The 26,459-nt window shown below is 44.9% G+C and overlaps 1 protein-coding gene across 7 annotated transcripts in view; it reads right to left on the bottom strand.

Moving 5' to 3' along the window:
* Positions 1-26,459, bottom strand: part of LOC119296046 (1-phosphatidylinositol-3-phosphate 5-kinase FAB1B-like) — a 41,762-nt gene that overhangs the window by 4,494 nt on the left and 10,809 nt on the right. For 4 of the 7 annotated variants that reach the window (XM_037574460.1, XM_037574459.1, XM_037574462.1 and 1 more), the window contains 3 exons: positions 20,426-21,910; positions 19,616-19,876; positions 6,484-6,540 (listed from right to left, as the gene is read on the bottom strand). In XM_037574460.1, the coding sequence (XP_037430357.1) occupies positions 6,484-6,540; positions 19,616-19,876; positions 20,426-21,910 (1,803 nt within the window). Of the gene's footprint in view, positions 1-6,483; positions 6,541-13,551; positions 13,712-19,615; positions 19,877-20,425; positions 21,911-26,459 lie in introns of all 7 variants that reach the window. The other 3 variants (XR_005144696.1, XR_005144695.1, XM_037574463.1) reach the window with 3 other exon arrangements.

Here is a 26,459-nt window from a genome sequence, read left to right on the forward strand (position 1 = left end):
TCGGGAGAACTCTGGAAGCTTCTGGCATGGATCTGCTGGGCCTCCAAACCGCTACAATCCCGCTAGCCCATGGCCACGTGCAGATCCTGCCCAGGCCACAAGGCCCTAATGAACGAAGACCCTGCTCCCGGACGACCCGGCAGGCGAAGACATGCAGCCCGCATCGCCCCCGCCCATCGTGCGCAGCACGGCCCGCTTCGCCACACCTCCAGTCACGCTCCACCGCTGTCGACCGGGCGCGGCCACGACAAGCTCCTGGACCCTGGGCGATTTCCTCGTCGCGGCCACTAGGCAGCTCAACCCCGTCCTCCCCACCCCGGGTCGCAAGCAACGTCGACAACTCTCAACTTCGCGCCGCCAAGGCAAGGGCACTCTGCTTCCATAACGAGGACCAAAGCCGCCGCGCCGTCCACTGCCGAGCGCCGCGCACAGGTTCAGCTGCTGCGCACATGGGCATCGTGGGCGTCGATCAGGCGATCATCCCAGAAGCAATGAAGGCCTACGACGACCTGTTCGCTGCGCCGATCCCCAAAACTGTCCTCGCAGCCATCACCGCCCTCGTTGGGCGCGAGCTACCTGCTTAACCATCTACAGCGCCGATCACTACTTTGATCACTGGCAGCCCGATCGAGGCCTGATCGTGTGGCCATCTCACGTCAATCACGTCTTCATGGATCACGACCCGAAGATCATAACATGGAATGTGCGCGGTCTCAACACTCGCGTCGGGCGCACCGCGATTCGTTCGCTCATTGTACCCACAAACGCGTCAATTATCTACCTCCAAGAAACTAAGATGGAGTTTAGCTACTCGTCCACTGTCCTTGAAACTCTTGGATCGGACTTTGATGACTACATATACTTTCCTGCGACCGACACCCGCGGAGGTATACTGCTGGCCTGGAAACGAAGACTGGAAACGATCAACAATCACTCGTTCCCCACTAACACGCTGTCCGCCGGGTGTCGACCACCCACAACGCCACTCCCTGGTGGCTCACCATCGTCTATGGGCCGCAACAAGACAACGACAAGATCACGTTCCTCTAGGAAATCCGCGACGCCCGCTCAAACTGTGCTGGCCCTTGGATGCTATGCGGCGATTTCAACTTGATCTATCGCGACGAGGATAAGAACAACAGAAACCTCAACCGACGCATGATGGGGCGCTTCCGACGTGTCATCAATGACCTCGCCCTCAAGGAGGTATACCTCAACGGCCGGCGCTACACCTGGTCGAATGAGCAGACGCCCCCAACCTTGGTCCACCTCTATCGCGTCCTCTGCACCGCGGACTGGGAGGAACAGCACGGCGAATGCCACCTCCAGTGCCTGGCCTCGGTCGTCTCTGACCACAGCTCCCTCCTCCTCGACTGTTCACCCCTACCCCCAGAGCGCCGACGCTTCCACTTTGAAGATTATTAGACACGGATCAAGGGATTCCAGGACGTGGTCGCGGGCGTATGGCATTCCGCGGACGGCTCGGACCCGTTCCGCTGCATCATGCGACGCATGCAAGCCACCGCACGCAAGCTCATGAGCTGGAGTGCGTGCACCGTGGGGAATATTCGCGACCAGCTCGCGATCTCGCGCGAATTACTGCTATGATTTGACACCGCCCAGGAGCATCAACATCTGACACCGCACGAGGACTGGCTACGTAGGCAGATCAAGCTCTCCTACCTTGGCCTCGCCTCGCTCGAACTAACCCTGGCACGCCAACGCGCGCGCATCGCATCGCTCAAGGATGGGGACGCGAACACCTCCTTCCACCGCCAGTGCACCTACCGCAAGCAGAAGAACAGGATTCATACTCTGACGGTTGAGGGCGCCACTCTAACTGATCAAGCAGACTCGGCAGCGGCGGCGTTTGCGCACTTCGACTCCCTGCTAGGGACAGACCACCCCCGGGATTGCGCCCTCAACCTCGAGGACCTCATCGCACAATCCAACCTTGACGACATGGACGCCCCCTTCAGCGAAGACGAGATATGGCAAGTTGTCAAGTGACTGCCAGTGCGCAAGGCGCCCGGCCCAGACGGCTTCACCGCAGAGTTCCTGCGCTCCTGCTGGCCTATCGTGAAGCACGACCTTGTCCGCGTCTTCCAGCAGCTATATGCGCTACGAGGAAGGGGTTTTAGCTGCTTGAACCAAGCGCTGCTTACACTGATCCCTAAGCGAGCTGACGCGGCCGGGCTGGGGGATTACAGGCCCATTAGCCTAATCCATCTCGTCGCGAAGATCTTCGCAAAGGTGTTGTCCCTTCGACTAGCACCCAAGTTGAACGAGCTAGTGAAAGTGCAACTATCCCTAGGTGGTTTTGGTAATTCATAACAACATATAGCTCATTGAGCTAATGCTATTCCAAGACAAATATTTCAGGAGAGCTCAATGAATGGCATGGCATGGATGATGAAAGTGGATCCCTCAAAATATTAAGGACAAAGGATTGGCTCAAGCTCAAAAGCTCAAGACTCTACATTTTACATTTTGGTGATCCAAGATCACATTGAGTCTATAGGAAAAGTCAATACTATCAAGAAGGGATGAGGTGTTGCTTAATGAGCCTCTTGCTTCAAGTGCTTAGTGATATGCTCCAAAAACCCTCAACTACTTTCTCACATCTACATATGGCCTAAACTCAAAGTCAAACTCGGCCCCACTGATTCTTTCTATCCGGCGCCACCGAGTTCAAATGTCATAGCCACTACCACAAACCCTAGGCAAATCGGTCTTACCGATAGGGATCTCGGTCTCACCGAGATGGGATTGTAATCTCTCTGTTTCCCTTCGTAACGTTTCGGTCTAACCGAAGTGAGCGATCGGTCCCACCAAGATTGCAATGTAAACTCTCTGTTTCCCCTTCGTAATGTTTCGGTCCAACCGAGATGAGCAAATCGGTCCCACCGAGTTTACCTGACCAACTCTCTGGTTAGCTAATTACCAAAATCGGTCTCACCAAGTTTGTGTAATCGGTCTCACCGAGATTACGTTATGCCCTAACCCTAACCATATCGGTCTCACCGAGTTGCATGTCGGTCCCACCAAAAATCCTAACGGTCACTAGGTTTATTAAATCTGTCCGACCGAGTTTGTTGATTCGGTCCCACCGAGTTTGGTAAATTGTGTGTAACGGTTAGATTTTGTGTGGAGGCAATATATACCCCTCCACCTCTTCATTCGTGGAGAGAGCCATCAGAACAAACCTACAGTTCCAACTTACCATTTCTGAGAGAGAACCACCTACTCATGTGTTGAGGCCAAGATATTCCATTCCTACCATATGAATCTTGATCTCTAGCCTTCCCCAAGTTGTTTTCCACTCAAATCTTCTTTCCACCAGATCCAAATCCTATGAGAGAGAGTTGAGTATTGGGGAGACTATCATTTGAAGCGCGAGAGCAAGGAGTTCATCATCAACGCACCATTTGTTACTTCTTGGAGAGTGGTGTCTCCTAGATTGGCTAGGTGTCACTTGGGAGCCTCCAACAAGATTGTGGAGTTGAACCAAGGAGTTTGTAAGGGAAAGGAGATCGCCTACTTCGTGAAGATCTACCGCTAGTGAGGCAAGTCCTTCGTGGGCGACGGCCATGGTGGGATAGACAAGGTTGCTTCTTTGTGGACCCTTCGTGGGTGGAGCCCTTCGTGGACTCGCGCAACCGTTACCCTTCGTGGGTTGAAGTCTCCATCAACGTGGATGTACGATAGCACCACCTATCAGAACCACAACAAAAACATCCGTGTCTCCAATTGCGTTTGAATCCTCCAAACCCTTCCCTTTACATTCTTGCAAGTTGCATGCTTTAATTTCCGTTGCTCAGATACTCTTTGCATGCTTGCTTGAATTGTGTGAAGATTGCTTGACTTGTCCAAAGATAGCTAAAATCTGCCAAACTCTAAAATTGGGAAAAGGTTAAGTTTTTAATTGGTCAAGTAGTCTAATCATCCCCCTCTAGACATACTTCAAGGTCCAACAAGTGGTATCAGAGCTTTGGTCTCAATTTGCTTTGATTTCCATAGCTTTTGGTGGTCATAGCCTTGGTTTCACAACCTAGGAGAGTATGGCGTCTAGCGAGGGAAATTATCACCGTAGAGGTCCTTTGATGGTACTAATTTTGCTAGTTGGAAGCATAAGATGAAAATGCATATTCTCGGATATAACCCCGCCGTTTGGGCTATTGTGTGTATTGGCTTACAAGGTAAATTCTTTGATGGGAGAGAACCGAACCGTGAAGCTAGCGCGGAAGAATTGAAGATGCTGCAATACAGCGCTCAAGCTTGTGATATCCTCTTCAATGGCTTGTGCCCCGAAGAATTCAACAAAATCAGCCGTCTTGAGAATGCAAAGGAAATTTGGGATACTTTGATTGATATGCATGAAGGTACCAACTCCGTCAAGGAATCCAAGTTGGATGTGCTCCAAAGTCAGCTTGACAAGTTCAAAATGAAGGATGGTGAAGGTGTCGCTGAAATGTACTCTAGGCTTGCTCTTATCACAAATGAGATTGCCGGCTTAGGAAGTGAAGAGATGACCGACAGATTCATCATCAAGAAGATCTTAAGAGCATTGGATGGAAAGTATGATACCGTGTGCACATTGATCCAAATGATGCCAAATTACAAAGATCTCAAGCCAACGAAAGTCATTGAAAGAATTGTTGCTCATGAGATGTCACTCAAGGATAAGGAGGAACTTCACAACAAGTCAAGTGGTGCTTACAAAGCCTCATGTGAAGCCCCCACATCATCAAGTGAGAAACAAACCTTCAATGAAGAATTGAGCTTAATGGTGAAGAGCTTCAACAAATTCTACAAGAGTAGAAGCAAAGAAAGAAGCTCTAAGTCAAGGTCCTATAGTGACAAAAGACCTAGTCGAGAGCGCAATTGCTACAATTATGGGAGACCCGGACACTATTCCAATGAGTGTACGGCACCCTACAAAAGAAGAGAAGATTCTCCAAAAAAAAGAAGTAGAAGAGAAGAATCACCACCAAGAGAGAGAAGGAGTAGAGATGATCGTTATGAACGAAGACCCTCACGGAGGAGCAAGGATTCGGAAAGGAAGGACAAGTCATCAAAGAGCTACACAAAACGAAGACATCAAGCTCATGTTGGTGAATGGGTATCCGGCTCCGACTCTGACAATCACTCCGAGAGAAGCTATCACTCCGACTCCGAATATACTCAAGATGAAGGTGTTGCCGGTCTAGCACTTGTGTCAACCAACTCCTACGACATATTCGATTCACCAAATGAAGGAATTGAAAGATGCTTCATGGCCAAAGGTCCAAAGGTAACACACCCCGAGTATGTTGATTTCAATAGTGATGAAGATGACTTGCTAGGTGATGATGATTTACTTGTTGACAACTCTAGTGATGAATACTATGATGAAACGTCAATTAATCATGCTAATCAAGATAAAACGAATGACAATGATATGGAGAAGATTGAGCTTCTAACTAAAGAACTAAACATTCTTAAGTTAGCTCATGAAATTATCTTCGAAGATCATCGAAAACTTTTAAGGGCTCATGAGAAGTTACGCTTTGAAAAGCTCAATCTTGAGCAAGAGCATGAGTTCTTAAAGGCAATCAATGATGATCTCCGTAAGAAAAGTTCTTCTTACATTGCCAAGCGTTTACTCTTATCTACTTACAAGCCTCAAGTCAAGTTAGTAACAAGTACAAGAAAGATCCTTCCTCTAGTAGTAACAATAATAATGTCAAATCCAATATTGTTGCTTCTAGTAGTTCTCTTGATTCCACTAATGATTCTCTTAGCCAAGTTACACTTGAGCAAGAAAATAGCTTATTGAAGGAAATTATAGAGAAAGGTGTATACAAGAGCCTTGCCGGGAGTAAGCAATTCGAGAAAATTATACGCAAGCAAGGAAGGCACCGAAAGAATCAAGGTGTTGGTTTTGAACGAAAGTTCAATGCCAATGGAGTTGAGTGGGAAGAAGATCAATACCCCAAGACGAAATTTGTTCCTCAACAAGAGAAGTATGATCCTACTTCCTTCAAGGGAACACAAGCACAAGATGATCTTCCACCACAAGACCACAAGAACAAAGGCAAGGACAAGCTTCAAGAGGAGATTGATGCATTTGAAGAAGCACCTAAGGCCTTGGTCAAGTGGGTTCCCAAGACTACGTCAAGTTCTACTTCATCAAGTACAACTACAACTCCAAGGATTCCCATCAAGATGATGTGGATCCCGAAAAAGAAGAACTAGAGTGTTCTTGAGGGTGACTCCGTCAACATTCTTCACTCATATCATTATGGCAAGGACAAGTGCAATCAACTTCCATATCTTGCACTAGTTCAAGGAGTCACAAACCCTCATGTTGGTAAGGCAAGGGACAAGGTAACCTAATGTTTTCATGAACATCATCTTGTGTGTGCATCACTCTATGCCTATGGATATTCTTGTTTGTTCCTTGTGGGACTAACCCATGTAGGTATTGAAAGTGCAACTCACTCCAAAGGATTGCTCCAAATGATCTACATCAACATTGAGCATCCACATCTTCAACACCTACATGAAGTCATCATCGACAAAACCCAAGGTTAGTTCATCCCTCTAAGGGGGGATCTCACATCTAGGGGGAGCTTAACTTTAAGAATTGAGTCAAAGCAACTCTAATGATGTGAACACATCAATGCATTATGTAAAAGTGGTAACCCCACTTGAGCTTAAACGATGAGTATGACCTATGATCAAATGTTCTCATTTGACTCCTAAGTTAATATACTCATATATAGATGACCTAGTCATCGCCAATTGTTTGATAGATGCTAGAATTGGTTGTGCATGCTTTGCCACATATTTCATTTGCCATTTTATTGTGTGAGCATGTTGGTTGCATATTTTACTCATTTGAGGACATCCACTTGTTGTTTTGATTGATTGGCTTCCTTTTCTTTGGCCAAGTGGATGGACAAGAATGCCTAAGAACCTTCTCTAGCTATCTATGCTTTTCTCGTCTCAAACCCTATTCATGCTACATCACAAAATTTGATCAAGTCAGATTCGAACCACTCTGTGTGAGGAGCACTCGGAGTCCCCAATTCGTCATAGACTTAAACTTTCAAAACTTCTTTGTGCTTTTCGGTCTGACCGATTCCTTCATTTCGGTCATACCGAGATCACTAAGTCGATCTAGGTTTTCAATCTCGGTGCAACCGATTTGAACTTTTTGGTCACACCGAGTTGCTGTAACTGTCAACAGTTATGCATCTCGGTGCCACCGAGTCGTTTCACTCGGTCACACCGACAGGTCAGGCTATATATTCACACGGGCAAAAATTCGGAAAACTTTCCCAAACCTCTTCGCCCGCACATAGCTCGCTCTGCCTTCTAGGTCTCCGGATCGTCGACTTCGTCGTCAGCCGCCTCCTGTCGCTGGTCTCCGCCGCCGTCAACGGATTTCACCTCCGCCGTTGCCGCCGTAGCGAGTTCATCGCCGAACTAGGGTATGAACTCGATCACAGTGCTATCCTCGACTGATTCTCAGCACATTGTGTTCATTATGATTCTTGCCACGACTGAAACACCTCTATCCAGTCAAAACAATCCTTAGAATAGATGCGATTTGAAAATTTAGGGTTAGGTTTCCGCCGAAACCATCTCGGACCCACCGAGTTGAAAAACTCGGTCCCACCGATTCGGCTAACGCCATTGCACTAGTAACTCTCGATCTGACCGAGAATTGCTAATCGGTGTGACCGATTTTAGAACTTTGTGAAACCCTAGCAGTCTCGGTGCCACCGAACTGTGACTCGGTCTAACCGAGTTCACTAGTTTAGGTTCCAAAACTGCTTCGGTATCACCGAGTTTGAAAATTGGTTGATCCGAAATGCTTTCTGTGGAAAACTAAAACTAAGTTTTTGAATCATTCTTTTGCAAAAATCTCTGCATTTTATGATGCTCATCCACTCTATCTCATTTATAACTATTTACAGGGTCAGACCAAAGTGATAGTCAGAACAGGGAAGAAGAGCAGATTCACATGAGTGAGGGCACTAGTCCCTCTAGCACTTCAGATGATGGCAGCAGGAGCACCCCAAGCAATCTGCCTAAGGCTGCCACCAGGACAAGGAAGAAAAGAACCTCAGAATCTGAGGATGAGGACTATGTGGCTGCTGAAGATGAGGCCACTTCCAAGAAGAAAGTGCTCAAAAAGGAGTTTGTCACAGCTACATCCATTAAGCCTGGAATGAAGATCAAAGTGCCTGCAAAGAGAACTCTTATGTCTAAAGCCAGAGCTTCTACTCAAGTTCCTTTGAAATCTCAACCCAAAGAAGCTGCTGCAGAAGGGCAGAAGAAGGAGAGAAAGAGAGGAAGATGATGCAAGAAAGTTGATCACATGGCAGAATTTAAGAAGCATTCTTCTGATGAGGAAGATGAAGAAGAGGTTGCTGCACCAGCACCCAAGGCACAAAAGCTGATGGGTGATGCTAATAAGTCAGGGGTTGCATCATCAAAGCCCAAAAAAGCACCCAAAGCTACCCCCAAGCCCAAGAATGCACAAAGAGGAATACCAGGAGTATACCAGCTGCTGAGAAGAACAAGGCCCCAGTGCCTGAAGTTGCTGCTGAGGAAGATGATGAAGGACAAGTCCTGAGGAAGCTGAAGCCAAAGATTCCAGACCACAATGATGCTCATCCTGTGGCTGAGAACATGAAGCTAAGAAAGGATGCAGGACTCAGACAGTGGTGGTTGTCTGATCCCTATGCTATCAGGAGAAGGACTGCTGTTGATTACAGATTCCACACAAAGGAACAGCAGGATTTTTATGAGACAGTATTGTTGGACAAGAAGCCTATAGTGTGTGATATGAGGTGGGTCGACTGGACCTACATGAAGGAGAATGAAGAACAATATCCTAGAATGCAAGACAGTTTCATTGCTTGTGGAGTTGCAGACTTTGTTGGGCAGAAGCTCACAAAGTGAAATGATGAGCTCATTATGCAATTCTACTCCACAACACATTTCTATCCAGATGGCAGGATATTTGGATGTCTGAAGGTACAAGGTATCAATCAACCATTAAGGAATGGGCCAATCTGATCAATGCACCAAAGAAGAGTGAAGATGACTTAGATGTCTATGCCAAGAAGAAAATGGACCACAATACCATGGCTCATATGTACAAGGAGATCTCAGATGCTGCAGTTGAGACACATAAGTTTGGGTCAGTCCATTTTCTTCTGTCAAGGCTGCCAACGATCAACTGGATCCTAAGGCATACTCTATTGCCCAAGTCAGGTGACCACAACATGATAAGAGGCCATGCTATAAACTTGCTACACTTGTTTGATATGCCATAAAAATTCAAGGTCATGAGCCTCATGGTTGAGACTATCAAGAGGACAGCAGCAGACCAAAAGAGAAGTTGTGGATATGCCCCACAAATTCAGGAGTTGATTAACTCAAAGATGGGCACAGGCACATACTTGCTGGACAAGGAACATTTTGCTATCTATCCAGAATTTGAGGACAATCAAGTTGTGATGAATAAGAATGAACTATCATCAGTACAAGCTCAAGAGAAGAAGGAGAAACCAAAGAAAAAGAAGGCTGCCAAGATGCCAACTCAAGAGGAGGCATCTGAGTATTTTTTGAAGAACAAGCAGGAGCAGCTTGGTTACTTGATAGCATCGACTCTGAGGATTGAGAAGGGATTGGCCACCCTAACTCAAAACCAGGAGAGCCTGGAAAGAATCATGGAACAAAAATTCTATGATTTAGATGTCAAAGTAACTGAGATTCAGTCAGTTGTGGAGCAGCTACAGGATAACATGCAGGAGAGGAAGGGTAAGACAACCACTGATGCATTTACCAGAGTGCCTAGAGCTCAGAGATCAGCTGCAGTGCCTGTGACAGACACCAGAGCCACTTCATCTGCACCAGCTACAGCTCCTACAGCTCCAGTGCAACCAGCTCCAGCACCAACTCCTCCAGCTCCATCCACATCAACTGAAGCCTTCGTCCAAGGAGCTATCTCTACACCACCACCTGAAGATCAAGCCTGAGAGACGATCTAGTACTATGCATTTTCTATGAACTTTTTGGTAACTTGTTGCCAAAGGGGAAAAAAATGTATAGATCATAGGCTTCGAGAGAGAGTATGTTGCTTTTTGTTCTCTCTTGCTTTGGTGGTTAAACTTTATTTGCTTTTGATTGCTTGAGATACTATGCTATTATCTGTGAGACATTGATGATCATGTGTTTGATCATAAGCTACACTTATGCTTGTTAGATGATATTATCTTACTTATCCTTATATGATCATTCACTTTGCTTGGTGATGAGTGCATGTATTCAATCTTTATTATTTTGAGCGCTCCACCGAGATGTATGTGACATGGAAGAGTAACCCATGAGCCTAATTCCTTGTGCATTTGCAGTCCGAAGCAAATCTTAAACTATGCACAAATTTAGGGGGAGCTCTTACTTATCACATACTTCTCAAGCAACGATGTTTTTCAATTTTATTATCATTTGTCGAAGCTTTGATCTATATGTTGTCATCAATTACCAAAAAGGGGGAGATTGAAAGTGCAACTATCCCTAGGTGGTTTTGGTAATTCATAACAACATATAGCTCATTGAGCTAATGCTATTCCAAGACAAATATTTCAGGAAAGCTCAATGAATGGCATAGCATGGATGCTGAAAGTGGATCCCTCAAAATATTAAGGACAAAGGATTGGCTCAATCTCAAAAGCTCAAGACTCTACATTTTACATTTTAGTGATCCAAGATCACATTGAGTCTATAGGAAAAGCCAATACTATCAAGAAGGGATGAGGTGTTGCTTAATGAGCCTCTTGCTTCAAGTGCTTAGTGATATGCTCCAAAAACCCTCAACTACTTTCTCACATCTACATATGACCTAAACTCAAAGTCAAACTCAGCCCCACCGATTCTTTCTATCCGGCGTCACCGAGTTCAAATGTCATAGCCACTGCCACAAACCCTAGGCAAATCGGTCTTACCGATAAGGATCTCGGTCTCACCGAGATGGGATTGTAATCTCTCTGTTTCCCTTCCTAACATTTCGGTCTAATCGAAGTGAGCGATCGGTCCCACCGAGATTGCAATGTAAACTCTCTGTTTTCCCTTCGTAACGTTTCGGTCCAACCGAGATGAGCGAATCGGTCCCACCGAGTTTACCTGACCAACTCTCTGGTTAGCTAATTACCAAAATCGGTCTCACCGAGTTTGTGTAATCGATCTCATCGAGATTACGTTATGCCCTAACCCTAACCATATCGGTCTCACCGAGTTGCATGTCGGTCCCATCGAAAATCCTAACGGTCACTAGGTTTATTAAATCGGTCCAACCGAGTTTGTTGATTCGGTCCCACCGAGTTTGGTAACTTATGTGTAACGGTTAGATTTTGTGTGGAGGCTATATATACCCCTCCACCTCCTCTTCATTCGTGGAGAGAGCCATCAGAACAAACCTACACTTCCAACTTACCATTTCTGAGAGAGAACCACTTACTCATGTGTTGAGGCCAAAATATTCCATTCCTACCATATGAATCTTGATCTCTAGCCTTCCCCAAGTTGTTTTCCACTCAAATCTTCTTTCCACCAGATCCAAATCCTATGAGAGAGAGTTGAGTGTTGGGAAGACTATCATTTGAAGCACGAGAGCAAGGAGTTCATCATCAACGCACCATTTGTTACTTCTTGGAGAGTGGTGTCTCCTAGATTGGCTAGGTGTCACTTGGGAGCCTCCAACAAGATTGTGGAGTTAAACCAAGGAGTTTGTAAGGGGAAGGAGATCGCTTACTTCATGAAGATCTACCGCTAGTGAGGCAAGTCCTTCGTGGGCGACGGCCATGGTGGGATAGACAAGGTTGCTTCTTCGTGGACCCTTCGTGAGTGGAGCCCTCCGTGGACTCGCGCAAACGTTACCCTTCGTGGGTTGAAGTCTCCATCAACGTGGATGTACGATAGCACCACCTATCGGAACCACGACAAAAACATCCGTGTCTCCAATTGCGTTTGAATCCTCCAAACCCTTCCCTTTACATTCTTGCAAGTTGCATGGTTTAATTTCCGCTGCTCATATACTCTTTGCATGCTTGCTTGAATTGTGTGAAGATTGCTTGACTTGTCCAAAGATAGCTAAAATATGTCAAACTCTAAAATTAGGAAAAGGTTAAGTTTTTAATTGGTCAAGTAGTCTAATCACCCCCCCCCCTCTAGACATACTTCAAAGTCCTACAGCTAGTCAGCCCCATCCAGAATGCTTTCATCCCGGGACAAAGCCTTCACGACAATTTCATGCTTGTCCGGCAATCGGCGCGCCTTCTTCATCAACTGGGCGCCTCGCGCATCCTCCTGAAGCTGGACCTTGCGCAAGCATTTGACTCCGTGTCATGGCCGTTTCTATTCGAGGACTTGCGCCGGTATGGCTTCAGCGATCGCTTCCTTGGTTGGCTTGCTACTCTCCTGTCGTCGGCAAGCACAAGCGTTCTCCTCAACGGCGTGCCGGGACCCGCGATTTGGCACCGCTGCGGGCTTCGTCAAGGCGAGACCCTGTGTCACCACAACTCTTTGTGCTTGTCGTCGACACATTGGGGCGCCTCTTCCGTCACACGGCCAAGCTCAAAGTCCTGCAGCAACTACACCCTCGCCGCGCGCTCCCCGTCCTCTCACTGTACGCGGACGATGTCATTCTCTTCAGCCACCCCACGACGCACGACACACTCGCCGTCCGAGAAATCCTGCAGCTATTTGGCCGGGCATCAGGCCTTCGAGTCAACTTCCTGAAGAACACGGCTACGATGATCAGATGCGACGGAGACATAGCTGCTCCGGCCATCACCAACCTTGGCTGCCCAATCGCGGCGCTGCCCATCACCTACCTGGGGATCCCACTCACCCTTGGACGCCCATCCGCTGCACAGCTGCAGCCCCTCGTCAACAAGGCCGCTGGCAAGCTCCCCACCTGGAAGGCGCACCTTATGAACAAGGCCGGACGCCTTGCCTTTGTGAAATCGGTGCTGAGCGCGATCCCCATTCACCAACTTCTGGTGCTCGCGCCGCCAAAAAAGATCCTCAAACTCCTCAAAAAAATCCAACGAGGATTCCTATGGGCTGGGCCGCGCCGAGGCGCACGGCGGCAACTATCACGTCAACTGGCAACGCGTCTGCCGCCCGACCCGGCTTGGTGGGCTCTGGGTGCACGACCTGGAGCGCACGGGCTTGGCCTTGCGCACCAGATGGCTTTGGTTCGCCCGCACGAATGACAACAAGGCATGGTCTGGCCTCGACCTTCAATTCACTGCTGCCGAGCGCGCCTTCTTCGCATCCACCACCATGATCCTCGGCGACGGCCAGCGTGCGCTGTTCTGGGAAGACTGTTGGCTCAACGGGCGCGCCATCTCGAAAATAGCGCCACAACTGCACACCCTCATCCCCAAACACTGCCGGAAGAGCAAGACGGTGGCAGACGGTCTGAATGCGCAACAATGGGCATCGGACATTTAGGGCACCCTTGGCATCTGCGAGATCGACCAATACCTGCTTATGTGCATGCGATCGAGCACATCACACTCACTTCCGAGCCGGGTCGCCTGCATTGGAAGTGGAACGTGGCAGGTACCTACACAGCCCAGTCGGCCTACCTCGCCACCTTCCATGGCACGACCTCCTGCCCTGCTTGGAAGCTCACCTGAAAAGGCTGTGATGAGGAACAATAAATGAGGAACATGAAAATATAATCATATGTCAAATATGTTTGGCTACTTCTAGATACTTCTGTTGTGGTCTAGTATTTCTTTTCTTTTCTTTATCCTACCTACTGTTTTCTAGAGTCTTCTAGTTGTGAGTAGCTATGAGCAGAATGATGAACCTTAAATAATGTTTTTAGAGTATTCCAGCTATAAGTAGAAGTTATGTGAAGGCTTCCCAAAGCCCTATAAATAGAGGTCCTCACCACTACTTTGTACCCAGATATGTACCCCTACCTATAATAGAACTTGTTCTTATCTAAGATCTTGGAGTAGATCTTGTGCCCTAGGAGTTCTAGATTGAACTCTTACTGCCATATCAGCCTACATTCGCCTCTAGAGCAATATCTAGCGCAGCATGTTGAAGCTGTTCCTTCAACACTTGTGTTGTACACATTGTAGCAGCAAGGTGGAGTTGCTCCTCCACAACCTTTGTGCTGCTTCAGGTGGCATCAGAGCCTCGTTGACCCATACTAGTTCTTGATGTCCTCTTCAAGAGCAAGCTGCAGCAAGCAATGGAGCAATTGAAGAAGAGGATGGATGCTGCAGAACAACAAATCAAAGAGCTGCGTGAAGATCTTAATCGGAGATTTGATCAGCTGGTTGAGATGATAAGAAAGGGTGTTCCCCCTGCTACCAATGAAGGAGATTCATCTAAAGAAGAAGATGTTCATCAAAGAAGGAGAGGTAATCTTGGAGCAAGACCGCCACAACAACGTGCTTCAAGAAGGCCAATTTATGTTGAAACTTCTGAAGGTGAAGAATATGATGAAGCAAATTAGAGGCAAGGGTAAGTCCAATGAAGGCCCAAAATGCTATAAATATGGTGAAGAGGGACACATATCCAGCGGCTGCCCACTAAGGAAATTTGTTAACACAACTATTCTTGATGGAGAAGACGATGAGGAAGAATACGAATCTGAAGATGTAGAGGGGCAAGAGATTTGTCAAGAAGAAGGTGAAGAGGTGGTATGTGTGATCTAGCGTCTTCTATGTTCCACACCACAACCTGACAACACACAACGGAAGAAAATATTTGAGAGCAAATGCACGGTGAATGGCAACGTATGCAAATTAGTGATTGATAGTTGCAGTTGCGAGAATCTTATCTCCCAGAAGTTGGTGAACCATTTAAAGCTTGATATTCATGATCATCCAAACCCCTACACTATTGGGTGGATCAAGAAAGAAGTGGATATGAGGATCACCAAACAATGCAACCTGCCACTTTCTTTGGGCAAGCATTATCGCTCAAATGTGTTGTGTGATGTGGTTTACATGGATGCCAGCCATGTTCTTCTTGGAAGACCTTGGCAATTTGATGTGGATACTACACACAAGGGCAAGAAAAATTCTTACTCTTTCATTTGGAACAAGAGAAAGATCATTATCTTACCAAACAAAACCGAAGGTAATACCTCAGAGGAGGGGAAAACTATGTTAACTATCTCCCATACCTCTCATGAGTTTATGAAAGACTTGAAGGAGGCAGATTTGTGTGCTGCACTTGTTGTAAAAGGAGAAGAGCACCTGACTGTTGAAATTCCGGCAAAGGTACGTGGTCTATTGGCAGAATTTCAGAACATACTTGGAGAGCCACAAGGCTTGCCACCGATGAGAGGAATTCAACATAGAATTGACTTAATTCCGGGAGCAAGTCTTCCTAATCTTTCACACTATCGAATGAGTCCAAAGGAGCATGATATATTGAAGGAGAAAGTTGAGGAATTGTTGCAAAAGGGGCACATTCGAGAAAGTATTAGCCCATGTGTTGTACCAGCCCTGCTCGCGCCTAAGAAAGATGGATCTTGGCGCATGTGTACGAACAGTAGAGCCATTAACAAGATCACTGTAAGGTATAGATTCCCTATTCCCCGTCTGGATGATATGTTGGATCAGCTTAGTGGAGCAAGAGTGTTCACAAAGCTGAATTTAAGAAGTGGATATCATCAAATCCGTATCAGACCCGGGGATGAATGGAAAACAGCCTTCAAGACAAAAGAAGGGTTGTTTGAATGGCTAGTCATGCCATTTGGACTCTCAAATGCACCAAGTACCTTTATGTGCTTAATGAATCAAGTCCTTCGACCCTTCTTGTCCCACTTTGTTGTGGTCTATTTTGATGACATCTTGATCTATAGCAAGGATGAGGACGAACACTTTGATCACATTCGGAAGGTGCTAGAAGTACTACGGGAAAATGAGCTCTACGTCAACTTGAAAAAATGTGTTTTCTTGCAAACACAACTTTTTTTCCTAGGATTCGTCAAAACATGTGATGGTATTCGTGTTGATGATTCTAAGGTTGAAGCAATCCGAGAATGGCCAACTCCAAAGACCATTTCTGAGGTAAGAAGTTTTCATGGCCTTGCAACTTTCTATAGGTGATTTGTGAAGAATTTCAGCACTATCATGGCACCTATTACTGAGTGTTTGGAAAAATGAAAGTTCCAATGGACAGAAGCAGCTGAAGCTAGTTTCAATGACATTAAACAAAAACTATCACAAGCTCCTGTCTTGGTGCTACCTGATTTCAACAAGACTTTTGACTTAGAGTGTGATGCAAGTGGAGTAGGCATTGAAGCTGTCCTATCTCAAGAAAGGAAGCTCATTGCTTTCTTTAGTGAGAAGTTAAGTGAAGCTAGACAGAAGTGGAATACCTATCAGCAAGAATTATATGTCGTTTTCAGAGCGTTGAAAACTTGGGAAGTCTATTTGCTGCCTAAAGAGTTCATTGTTTATAGCGACCATCAATCCTTGAAGCATTTTAGAAATCAAAAGCATGTTGACCGCATGCTAGCAAGATGGGCAGCATATTTGGAGAGGTTTAACTATCTCATCGTGCATAAATCTGGAATAACTAACAGAGTGGCCGATGCTTTGAGTCGTCGTACATGCCTCTTGACTTCTTTTGAAGCTGAACTTCCGGGAGTGGATCAAATAAAGGAGTTGTATGAGGGTGACGAAGACTTTGGCCATGTTTGGATAAAGCATGCAAGGGGCCAACCATTAGGTGATGACTATTTGATGCAAGATGGATATCTCTTCAAAAATGATCGTTTGTGCATTCCAAGAAGTTCTCTACGTGACAAGCTGGTTAGAGAGCTCCATTCAAGTGATCTTAGTGGCCATGTTGGACGGGACAAGACTATCGCTAGCCTGGAAGCTCGCTACTTTTGGACACAACTAAAAAAGAGATGCTGGAAAGTTTGTTCAGCGATGCCCAATATGTCAAACATGCAAAGGCCAAGTCCAGAACACAGGGTTATACATGCCTTTGCCTGTTCCTGTCGCTCCATGGGAGGACATCTCTATGGACTTTGTCTTGGGCTTGCCAAGAACAAGACGAGGAAGTGATGTTGTATTCGTGGTCGTGGATAGATTCTCTAAGATGGCTCATTTCATCCCATGCCGCAAAACAACGGATGCTCATCATGTGGCAAACCTATTCTTTCGAGAAGTGGTCAGGCTTCATGGAGTACCAAGGTCCATCGTCTCAGACCGTGATAGCAAGTTTCTTGCTGCATTTTGGCTCACTTTGTGGAAGCAATTCAACACTGAATTAAAATTTTCTAGCACTGCTCATCCACAAACAGATGGACAAACGGAAGTGGTGAAGTTTTTGGGTAATCTGATCCGTTGCATTTGTGGAGAAAGAAAGGAACAATGGGATTTGGCTCTATCTCTTGCAGAATTCTTCTACAATAACTCCAAGCATAGATCCACAGGAAGGAGCCCTTTTTCCATTGTCTACACTAAAGTTCCATCACATGTGGTGGACCTGGTGAAGCTACCATCAAGGGGAAACTCAAAATCAGCATTGTCCTTTGCTGATAATTACACCGAGTTATTTGAAGAGATTCGCGGTGCTTTGGAAGCACAAAATCAGAAATATAAACAACTTGCTGATTGCAAAAGGAGGCCAAAATCATTCCAAGCCGATGATAAGGTGATGGTCTACCTCCGAAAAGAGAGGTTGCCTTTAGGTGTTAAAGGGAAACTTAGGCAGCGAAGGTATGGGCCCTTCTCTATCGTGAGGAAGATAAATGATAATGCTTATGTGATAGATCTTCCAAGCAATATGGGTATCTCCAACACTTTCAATGTTGCGGACTTGACTCTCTACCATCCAGAAAAAGCGCTCCATGAAGATAACTCGAGGGCAAGTTCCAAACAACCAGGGGAGAATGATGAGGAACAATAGATGAGGAACAATCATATGTCAAATCTGTTTGGCTACTTCTAGATACTTCTGTTCTGGTCTAGTATTTCTTTTTTTTTCTTTATCCTACCTACTGTTTTCTAGAGTCTTCTAGTTGTGAGTAGCTATGAGTAGAATGGTGAACCTTAAATAATGTTTCTAGAATATTCCAGCTATAAGTATTAGTATGTGAAGGCTTCTCAAAGCCCTATAAATAGAGGTCCTCACCTCTACTTTGTACCCAAACTATGTACCCCTACCTATAATAGAACTTGTTGTTCTTATCTAAGATCTTGGAGTAGATCTTGTGCCCTAGGAGTTCTGGATTGAACTCTTGCTGCCCTATCAACCTACATTCGCCTCTAGAGCGATATCTAGCGCAGCACGTTGAAGTTGTTCCTTCAACACTTGTGTTGTACACATTGTAGCAGCAAGGTGGAGTTGCTTCTCCACAACCTTTGTGCTGCTTCAGGCTAGGCGCCCCCGCGTGTGAAATTCTTCCACTGGCTTGCCCACCTGGGACGTTGCTGGACGGCCGACCACCTTGCGCGCCGCGGACTGCCGCACCCTCCTCGCTGCCCGCTTTGCGACCAAGCGCCTGAATCAATCCAGCACCTAATCCTGGAATGCCCCTTCTCCAAGCAAGTGTGGCACGAGATATTGTCCTGGTTGCGCTTGACATGCAGCGTGCCCTCCAGCGAGGGATCCCTATCCGAGTGGTGGCGCTCGGCGCGGTGAAACACGCCGAACCCCATGCAGAAAGGCCTCACCACTGCAACCCTGTTGATCCCTTGGATGACCTGGAAGCATCGCAACGATTGCGTGTTCAACGGCGCAACCCCATCGACCAACTCACTGATCGCTCGGATCAAAGAAGAAGCCAAACTCTAGGGATGAGCTGGAGCCCGTGGCCTGCGTGCCGTCCTCCCTCAAACCTGGGACGTCCACTGATTTATGACTGTAATCGTTCCTCTTAGGAGGCTGTAACAAACTCTACTTTTCAATACAAAGAAACGCAAGCCTTTTGTGTTTTCTCAAAAAAAAAAAGATATACAAGATAGAGTTGGGGTAGCACCAATCGAAGAGAAGCTTGTCCAACATCATCTGAGATGGTTTGGGCATATTCAGCGCAGGCCTCCAGAAGCTCCAGTGCATAGCGGACGGCTAAAGCACACGGAGAATGAGGTCGGGTAGACCGAATTTGACATGGTAGGAGTTCGTTAAGAGAGACATGAAGGATTGGGGTATCATCAAAGAACTAGCTATGGACAGCGGTGCGTGGAAGCTTGCTATCCATGTGCCAGAGCCAGTTGGTCGCGAGATCTTATGGGTTTCACCTCTAGCCGACCCCAACTTGTTTGAGACTAAGATTTTGTTGTTGTTGTTGTTGTGGTTGTATTTGTCTTTTTTTGTGTAGCATGCAAATAATCAAATTAGTTGATGAAATTTTATACATACTTTGAAGAATATACATACGTATCTGTAGAAATTTTTTGACATTTTTTGAAACTTCTAAATATATTTTTATTTTTATTTTTTTGAAAAACGAGTTCCATGGAGCTTGGTCTTTGCAACGCCCCTCTCTGGACTATATACTATATTATACAGAGGTAAAAGTACATGGCAATCAAGTATGCAAATAAGTTGTACTTACAGCAAGGAATGCAGTATCGTTCCAAACAGCTCTCTCCAGAAGCCGCTTTGCCTTATTCCCGACAAAAATAGGGGAAGTAGGCATCGCTTCAAGCAAGTTCTCGTCAAGAAGTACTTTATCGCTACCATTTGAATCAGGGTTATATCTTGATCTTGTTGAGCCCTTCAAATCATATAATCTTGTCACACGACGTTCAAATAAAAGATTTTCCATGGCCAGAACATCCATCCTCACCTCCTTTCCACCTTTCAGGCTCTTAACCTATTCATTCCCAAAGGATAATATTGAGTAAAGAGTTCAAAAAATAAACACTTCTGAAGATTACATATACAAATCAAAATTTCCCACTCAAAAAACCCAAAATGAGGTTGTGACTTTGCAAAGCAAAATATAGCTTCGTTCGCTACTTTCTGAACAGAATGTTAGTAAAGCATTATATCTGAAATTACATGTAATGCAAAATGTAGAGGTTCATTTTCTACATGGCTAACCACCCGAAGTTGGGAAAATATGACTACGTAAATAACATCAGTATAGAAGGAGGGCTAGTTCCCTCCAATACATTCACTCACTAATAGTTCTCCGGAAAAGACTACTAATATAAATAGAATATTCAGTTCCATCCGGAAAAATAACAATCAGATATAGGCTTTTCCAATATAAGCAATCCTTAACAAAATAATGTCACTTAAACTATGGTAATATGACCATCAGAAAATTATATCCGAAAGGCAGACCAAATAAATTTTATTGTTCAGTCAGTGGAAAAGGCGCAAAGGAATTCATGCAGAAAACAGTAATGGGAACTACCTGATAAATACCAAGAATTTTTGCAATGCAAGTAGGACTGCCAGTGCAAATTGACTCGGACAGATATTTAAAATAGTCTGGAGCAAATTTCATGAAAGACTCCAATTCCGTTTTGGTAACCTGTTTAATTATGAACCTGTCATCCAGTGATTTTGCAAAGAAAACATTACTCTTGCCTCCTTGAGCACCCCATTTCTTGCAACGACTTAGTGACCTGACAAAGTCACGCTCTGATGGACAGCATATTCTCCTCAATGCATCGAATTGTTTCGCATAGTAACAAATTACTGTGTACTTCACTTGTTCTAGAGGACCTTCATCTCCAAAATTAACCTTTATGTGAGTTACTTTACCATATACAAGTGGATCCGAAGTGGATGGGTTCTTGCTTCCTGGAATGGAGACAATATTGTCGTCTGTTGACACAACAGTTCTTAGAAGTTCAGAAGTAGTTTCATCCACTGATTCAGTTAAGGACACACTTCTTGAATCACAAAGTGGGGGTGAAGTATCTGTTGCTTCTCTTTCCAGCTCATCTGACAGCTGAAGATGGTATTCATGAGAGGCAAGTGCATACGAGATGATGCTAGTAGGTTCATCATCGTATACTCCAATAACAGTGTCATTGATCCCTATAGGAAAGAGAAATTTGGGCCCAATCTGTCGCTCCACTGCCCTTAAGAAAGAAATATAAACAGGTGTATATTCAATGAGCGCATCAAACCTTTTTGAACGACTCCACTTCTTGTTAAGAGAACGGTACAATTGTAAAAAAGGCATTCCTATCCAATTGGAATGGTCCTCTGCACTATCCCCTAGCTTATTCAGCAATACAGAGGCATACGAAGGTGTAGTATCGCTGATATGTTCTTCTGAGTCCTCTGACGATGCCATAGAATCTGGCAATGTTACCTTGCTAGTGACAGGATCATTCTCACCAGTCCATTTTGCATCCAGTGCATTTGACACATCCAATAAACTGGGAAACTGCCCTTCTGAAAGGGTTCGTCGAGCAACAAGATCAGGCTCAAAAGGAACTGAATCCCCATTCACACTGACGCTGCTGTACAAAGGTGTTTGGATATTTGTTTGGAGGAAATCCGACTCACTTGTCGGTATCCGCTGGTCAAGATTACAGTAACTATTACTTGGATCAACTCCGCTGCAATTCTGTCCACAAATGCTTACCTGGAGGTTTTCAGCATATTTAACATCTTTATTAGCAGCCACACTGCCACTATTTTCTCTTTGAGGCTGTTCTGTGACATTTGGATCAGCACCATCATCCACGGAATGGATTGTCTCCTTATCGCCTTGCCTGGTATTAGATAGTTCATGGCGATTCCTATCTGATCTTGCAGCAAATAACAGCCTTTGATCCCACAAGTATGAATGGAAGAGTAACTGTCTCCTCAGCCTATTAATCTCGAGAATGTCTGGTTGACATTTCGGCACTTCCTTTTTAAAAACTTTATTCAGACATCCCTAATTAGTAGAATTAGAAAACAATCAACTGACCTCATAAAAGTACAGACATCCAGGACTAGAAGAAAGGAATGGAATCTTTTATGGTGCTCAAATCATTTCAAGGACCACTTACACAAATGTTCTGGAAATTTCTAGTTGATTTCATGTTCTAACAAAAAAGGCGGACATGGTAGCACCTTTGTCTTTGTGTTTGTTATCACTAGATCTGTCCGCTACTTAATATGTGTTGAAGTATGAGGATTGCCCAACCTTCTCCATCAGTTCGGTCCTTTGGTTCAACTGGTTGGTGCATATGATATCAAAGCCAAGAGGTCTTGGGTTCAAGTCTCGGCTTTCACAATTCAAATAAAAATCGTTTGCTCTCTTTCTGTTCACATGTAGGCCTTATCGGGACACACGTGAGTGTGAGTGTTTTAAGTATATGTGGATTTACCTAACCTTCTCCATCAGTTCTAACTTTTGGTATATGAAACTTAGTATGGATAAGACTTAAACATGGACAGAAAGAGGGTGAGTAATGTTTTAATTCAAATTACAGAAGCACTCACACTCACGTGAGTAAATCCACATTGGAAGTTTCATATACTTGACACTGAAAGATTCATATTTGGTATTTGCATCTGACTCATATTTGTAGACCCAAGATTTCTTGGCTCTGATACCATATTAAGTTCCTTGCACCAACCAGTAGAAGCAAAAGTCCAAACTGATGGAGATGGTTGTGCAATCCAAACATACTTCAACAATATGCAGAAACTTACTAGTCATAAATATACCATTACCCGAAAGATTCATATTTGCATCTATGCACATGAAAGTTGAAAACAAATGAGTTGGGTCTTATTCTCTACAAAGCAAAATGAGTTGGGGCTTTAATGGTCACAGTTATATTTTGCTGAGTTGTGCATCGACAGATGCTAGATTTTCTCAGTTCTAACCTCGTCCTTGTAATCAACGGATCTAACAATCAAAATCATCCTGATGTTTAGCATCAACAACGCGTGGTTAGCGTACGGTTATCCCACTAAATTTTTCTAAACGCTGGATCCCACGCCGACCGCTCAATCCTTCCTCTGCCCGCTACATATCCCACGTGCCGGGCCGCCCCTGCTCCTCATCCAGCACAGCGCCCCTCCGCACCCGGCGGCCATTGCTCCTTCGCCAGCACACCTCCACGATGGGCCGCCGCTGCTCCGCTGCCAGAGCCATGGTAGCAGAGATTATGCCTGTTTGTTTCATATACGTTGTAGCAGAGATTGGTTCAGTACTTATGAGTTATTGCAAAGTGGAGATGTTGTGCGTATGCGAGATGACAACCCACGTGAGATTGTGGGCATTGGTTCTGTCCAGATCAGGACGCATGACGGCATGATACAAATGTTGACAGATATGAGACACATACCAGGCATGGCCAGAAAACTGAGTACTCTTGACGTCAAAGGGTACAAACACTTCGGTTCAGGTGGAGTTCTGAAGGTAACAAAAGGTTCCCTTGTTCATATGATAGGTGACATGAATTCTGCTAAGTTATATGTTCTTAGAGGAAGCACAATTACTGGTACTGTTGTTACTTCTGATAAATCCAGTAAAAGTAATATTTGGCATATGCGCCTTGGGCATATGAGTAAACTTGGCATGGAAGAATTAACAAGGAGAGAACTTCTGGATGGGTGCAACGTAAGTGAGTTGGAGTATTGTGAGCACTGCATTTTTGGTAAGCACAAGAAGGTAAAGTTCAATGTTGTTGTTCATACAACAGAAGGTATATTAGATTGTGTACATGCTGATTTGTGGGGACCATCCCATAAACCCTCGCTCCCTGGTGCTCGTTATATGCTTACAATTATTGATGATTACTCCAGAAAAGTGTGGCTTTGTTTTCTGAAAAATAAATATGATGTGTTTGATGCTTTTACGGATTAGAAAGTTATGGTAGAAAGGCAAACTGAGAACAAGGTAAAAATACTTCGTACTGACAATGGTATGGAATTCTGTTCAAAAGCTTTTAACAGTTATTGCAGAAACTTGGGCATCGTCAGGCACCACACCGTCCCGTACACTCAACATAATGGTGTGGCTGAGCGCATGAACAGAACCTTCATCTCCAGGGCTCGCTGCATGTTGTCCAATGCTCGCATGGGCAAACGTTTTTGGGCTGAAGCCGCCTCCACTGCCTGCCACCTCATCAACAGGTCACCATCTATTACACTTAATAAGAAAACTCCCATTGAGGTATGGTCTGGTACACCGGCTGATTATTCATAGTTGAGAGTTTTTGGTTGCACTGCATATGCACACATTGCTAATGGAAAACTTGAGCCTAGAGCTATTAAGTGTGTGTTTGTTGGTTACGGTTCAAGAGTATAAGGATAAAGGTTATGGAATCCTGAAACTAATAAGGTTTTCGTGAGCAGGAGTGTTGTTTTCAATGAATATGTTATGTATCATGATGATCTGTCCACACTCCACAGATACTTTTGATGTAGAGCCACAACGAGTTACTGTGCAGGTGGAGCACCTTGATGAGAAAAATGTAATTGTTGATAATGATGATGTTGCTCCAGATGCACAGGTTGATGATAATGTTGATGATGCTCCATATACAGAGGTTCATGATGATGATGTTGTGCAGCACTCACCCCTGTTTTGCAGCGATAAGTTCAGTCTCTTGCAGTCGTCAGAACAAAGAGTCATTAAGAAACCTAAACGCCTAATTGAAGAGTGTGACATTGTTCATTATGCTTTCAGTTGTGCAGAACAGGTTGAGAACATCCATGAGCTGTCCACATACACTGAAGCAGTTGCTTCCGGTGACCGCGAGAACTGGATTGCTGCTATGCAGGAAGAGATGTCCCGCTATTTAGAACATTGCGTTTGCCTAAACAAAAGAACACCATTCGCTGCAAATGGACCTTCAAAAAAAAGGAGGGTTTGCCTCCTAGTGAGCCCGCGAGGTTTAAGCCAAGGTTAGTGGCCAAGGGCTTCCTTGAGATACCAGGTATTGATTACAATGATGTGTTCTCTCCAGTTGTGAAGCATAGTTCCATTCGTGCATTTTTTGGTATTGTTGCTATGCATGATCTTGAGCTTGAGCAGTTAGATGTTAAGACTACTTTTCTGCATGGAGAACTGGAGGAGATTTACATGGACCAACCAGAAGGATTCATAGTGCCTGGTAAGGAGAAATTTGTTCGCAAATTAAAGAGGTCCCAATATGGTTTGAAACAGTCTCCGAGACAGTGGTACAAAAGGTTTGATTCATTTATGATAGCACATGGATTTAAGAGGTATGCATATGATAGTTGTGTTTACATTAAATTTGTTGATGGATCACCTATATACTTATTGTTATATGTCGATGATATGTTGATTGCTGCCAAGGGCAATAAAGAGATCACTGCTTTAAAAGCACAGTTAAATAGTGAGTTTGAGATGAAGGATCTTCGTGCTGCTAAAAAAATTCTAGGTATGGAGATTATGAAGGATAGAAACTCTGGTTTGTTATTTCTTAGTCAGCAGAGTTGCATTGAGAAAGTTCTTCATCGTTTTAACATGCATGATGCTAAGTTAGTAAGCACTCCCATTGCTCCTCATTTCAAATTATCATCTTCTCAATGTCCTAGTACGGATGAAGATTTTGAGTATATGCCAAGAGTTCCATATTCTAGTGTTGACGATTCTTTAATGTATGGCATGGTGTGTTCTAGGCCTGATTTGTCATTTGCAATGAGTTTGGTCAGTAGATACCTGGCTAACCCTGGTAAAGAACATTGGAAGGTTGTTCGGTGGATTTTCAGGTACCTTCGTGGCACTTCAATGCTTGTTTGAAATTCGACAGGACTGGTGAGGGGCTAGCTGGCTATGTGGATTCAGATGTTGCTTCCAGCTATTTGGACAAGAGGAGGTCCCTTACAGGTTATGTGTTCACTGTTGGTGGTTGTGCCATGAGTTGGAGGGCAACGTTGCAGCCAGTAGTTGTCCAATCTACTACTGAAGCACAATACATGGCTATTGCAGAAGCATTAAAAAATCAGTTTGGCTGAAAGGTTAGTATGTTGAGCTTTTGTGGAGATAATTCTTGCATTAATCTGTTTTGTGACAGTCAGGGTGCCATATACCTCACTAAGGATCAGATGTTCCATGAGAGAACAACACGTTGATGTCGAATATCATTATGTTCGAGACATTGTTGAGCAAGGTAAACTAAAGGTATGCAAGATTAGTACTCATGATAATCCTGCTGATATGTTGACAAAGCCAGTTCCTGTTGCTAAGTTTGAGCTTTGCTCAGACTTAGTTGGTATAACACATTAGCCCTAGTGGCTGTTTGGCGCCGAAAGTGTTTTCTTTGTTGTTCAGGGAGGAGGTTCTCGTTCATGCTACAAGATGAAATTTGTCTCAAGGTGGAGTTTTTGTTATGTTGTGATCCAAATTCAAGTATAAAGAGAAAAGCTAACTTCTGACAAGCGAGCTAAGCGAGGCCCGTCATCTGTAGGCTTGGGGCGTAGTGAGTTTGAAGTTAGCCCATGTGGGCGGGGTGAAGCCC

The sequence above is a fragment of the Triticum dicoccoides genome, chromosome 4B (genome assembly GCF_002162155.2).
Source record: "Triticum dicoccoides isolate Atlit2015 ecotype Zavitan chromosome 4B, WEW_v2.0, whole genome shotgun sequence".
In the NCBI taxonomy this organism is placed as follows: Eukaryota; Viridiplantae; Streptophyta; class Magnoliopsida; order Poales; family Poaceae; genus Triticum; species Triticum dicoccoides.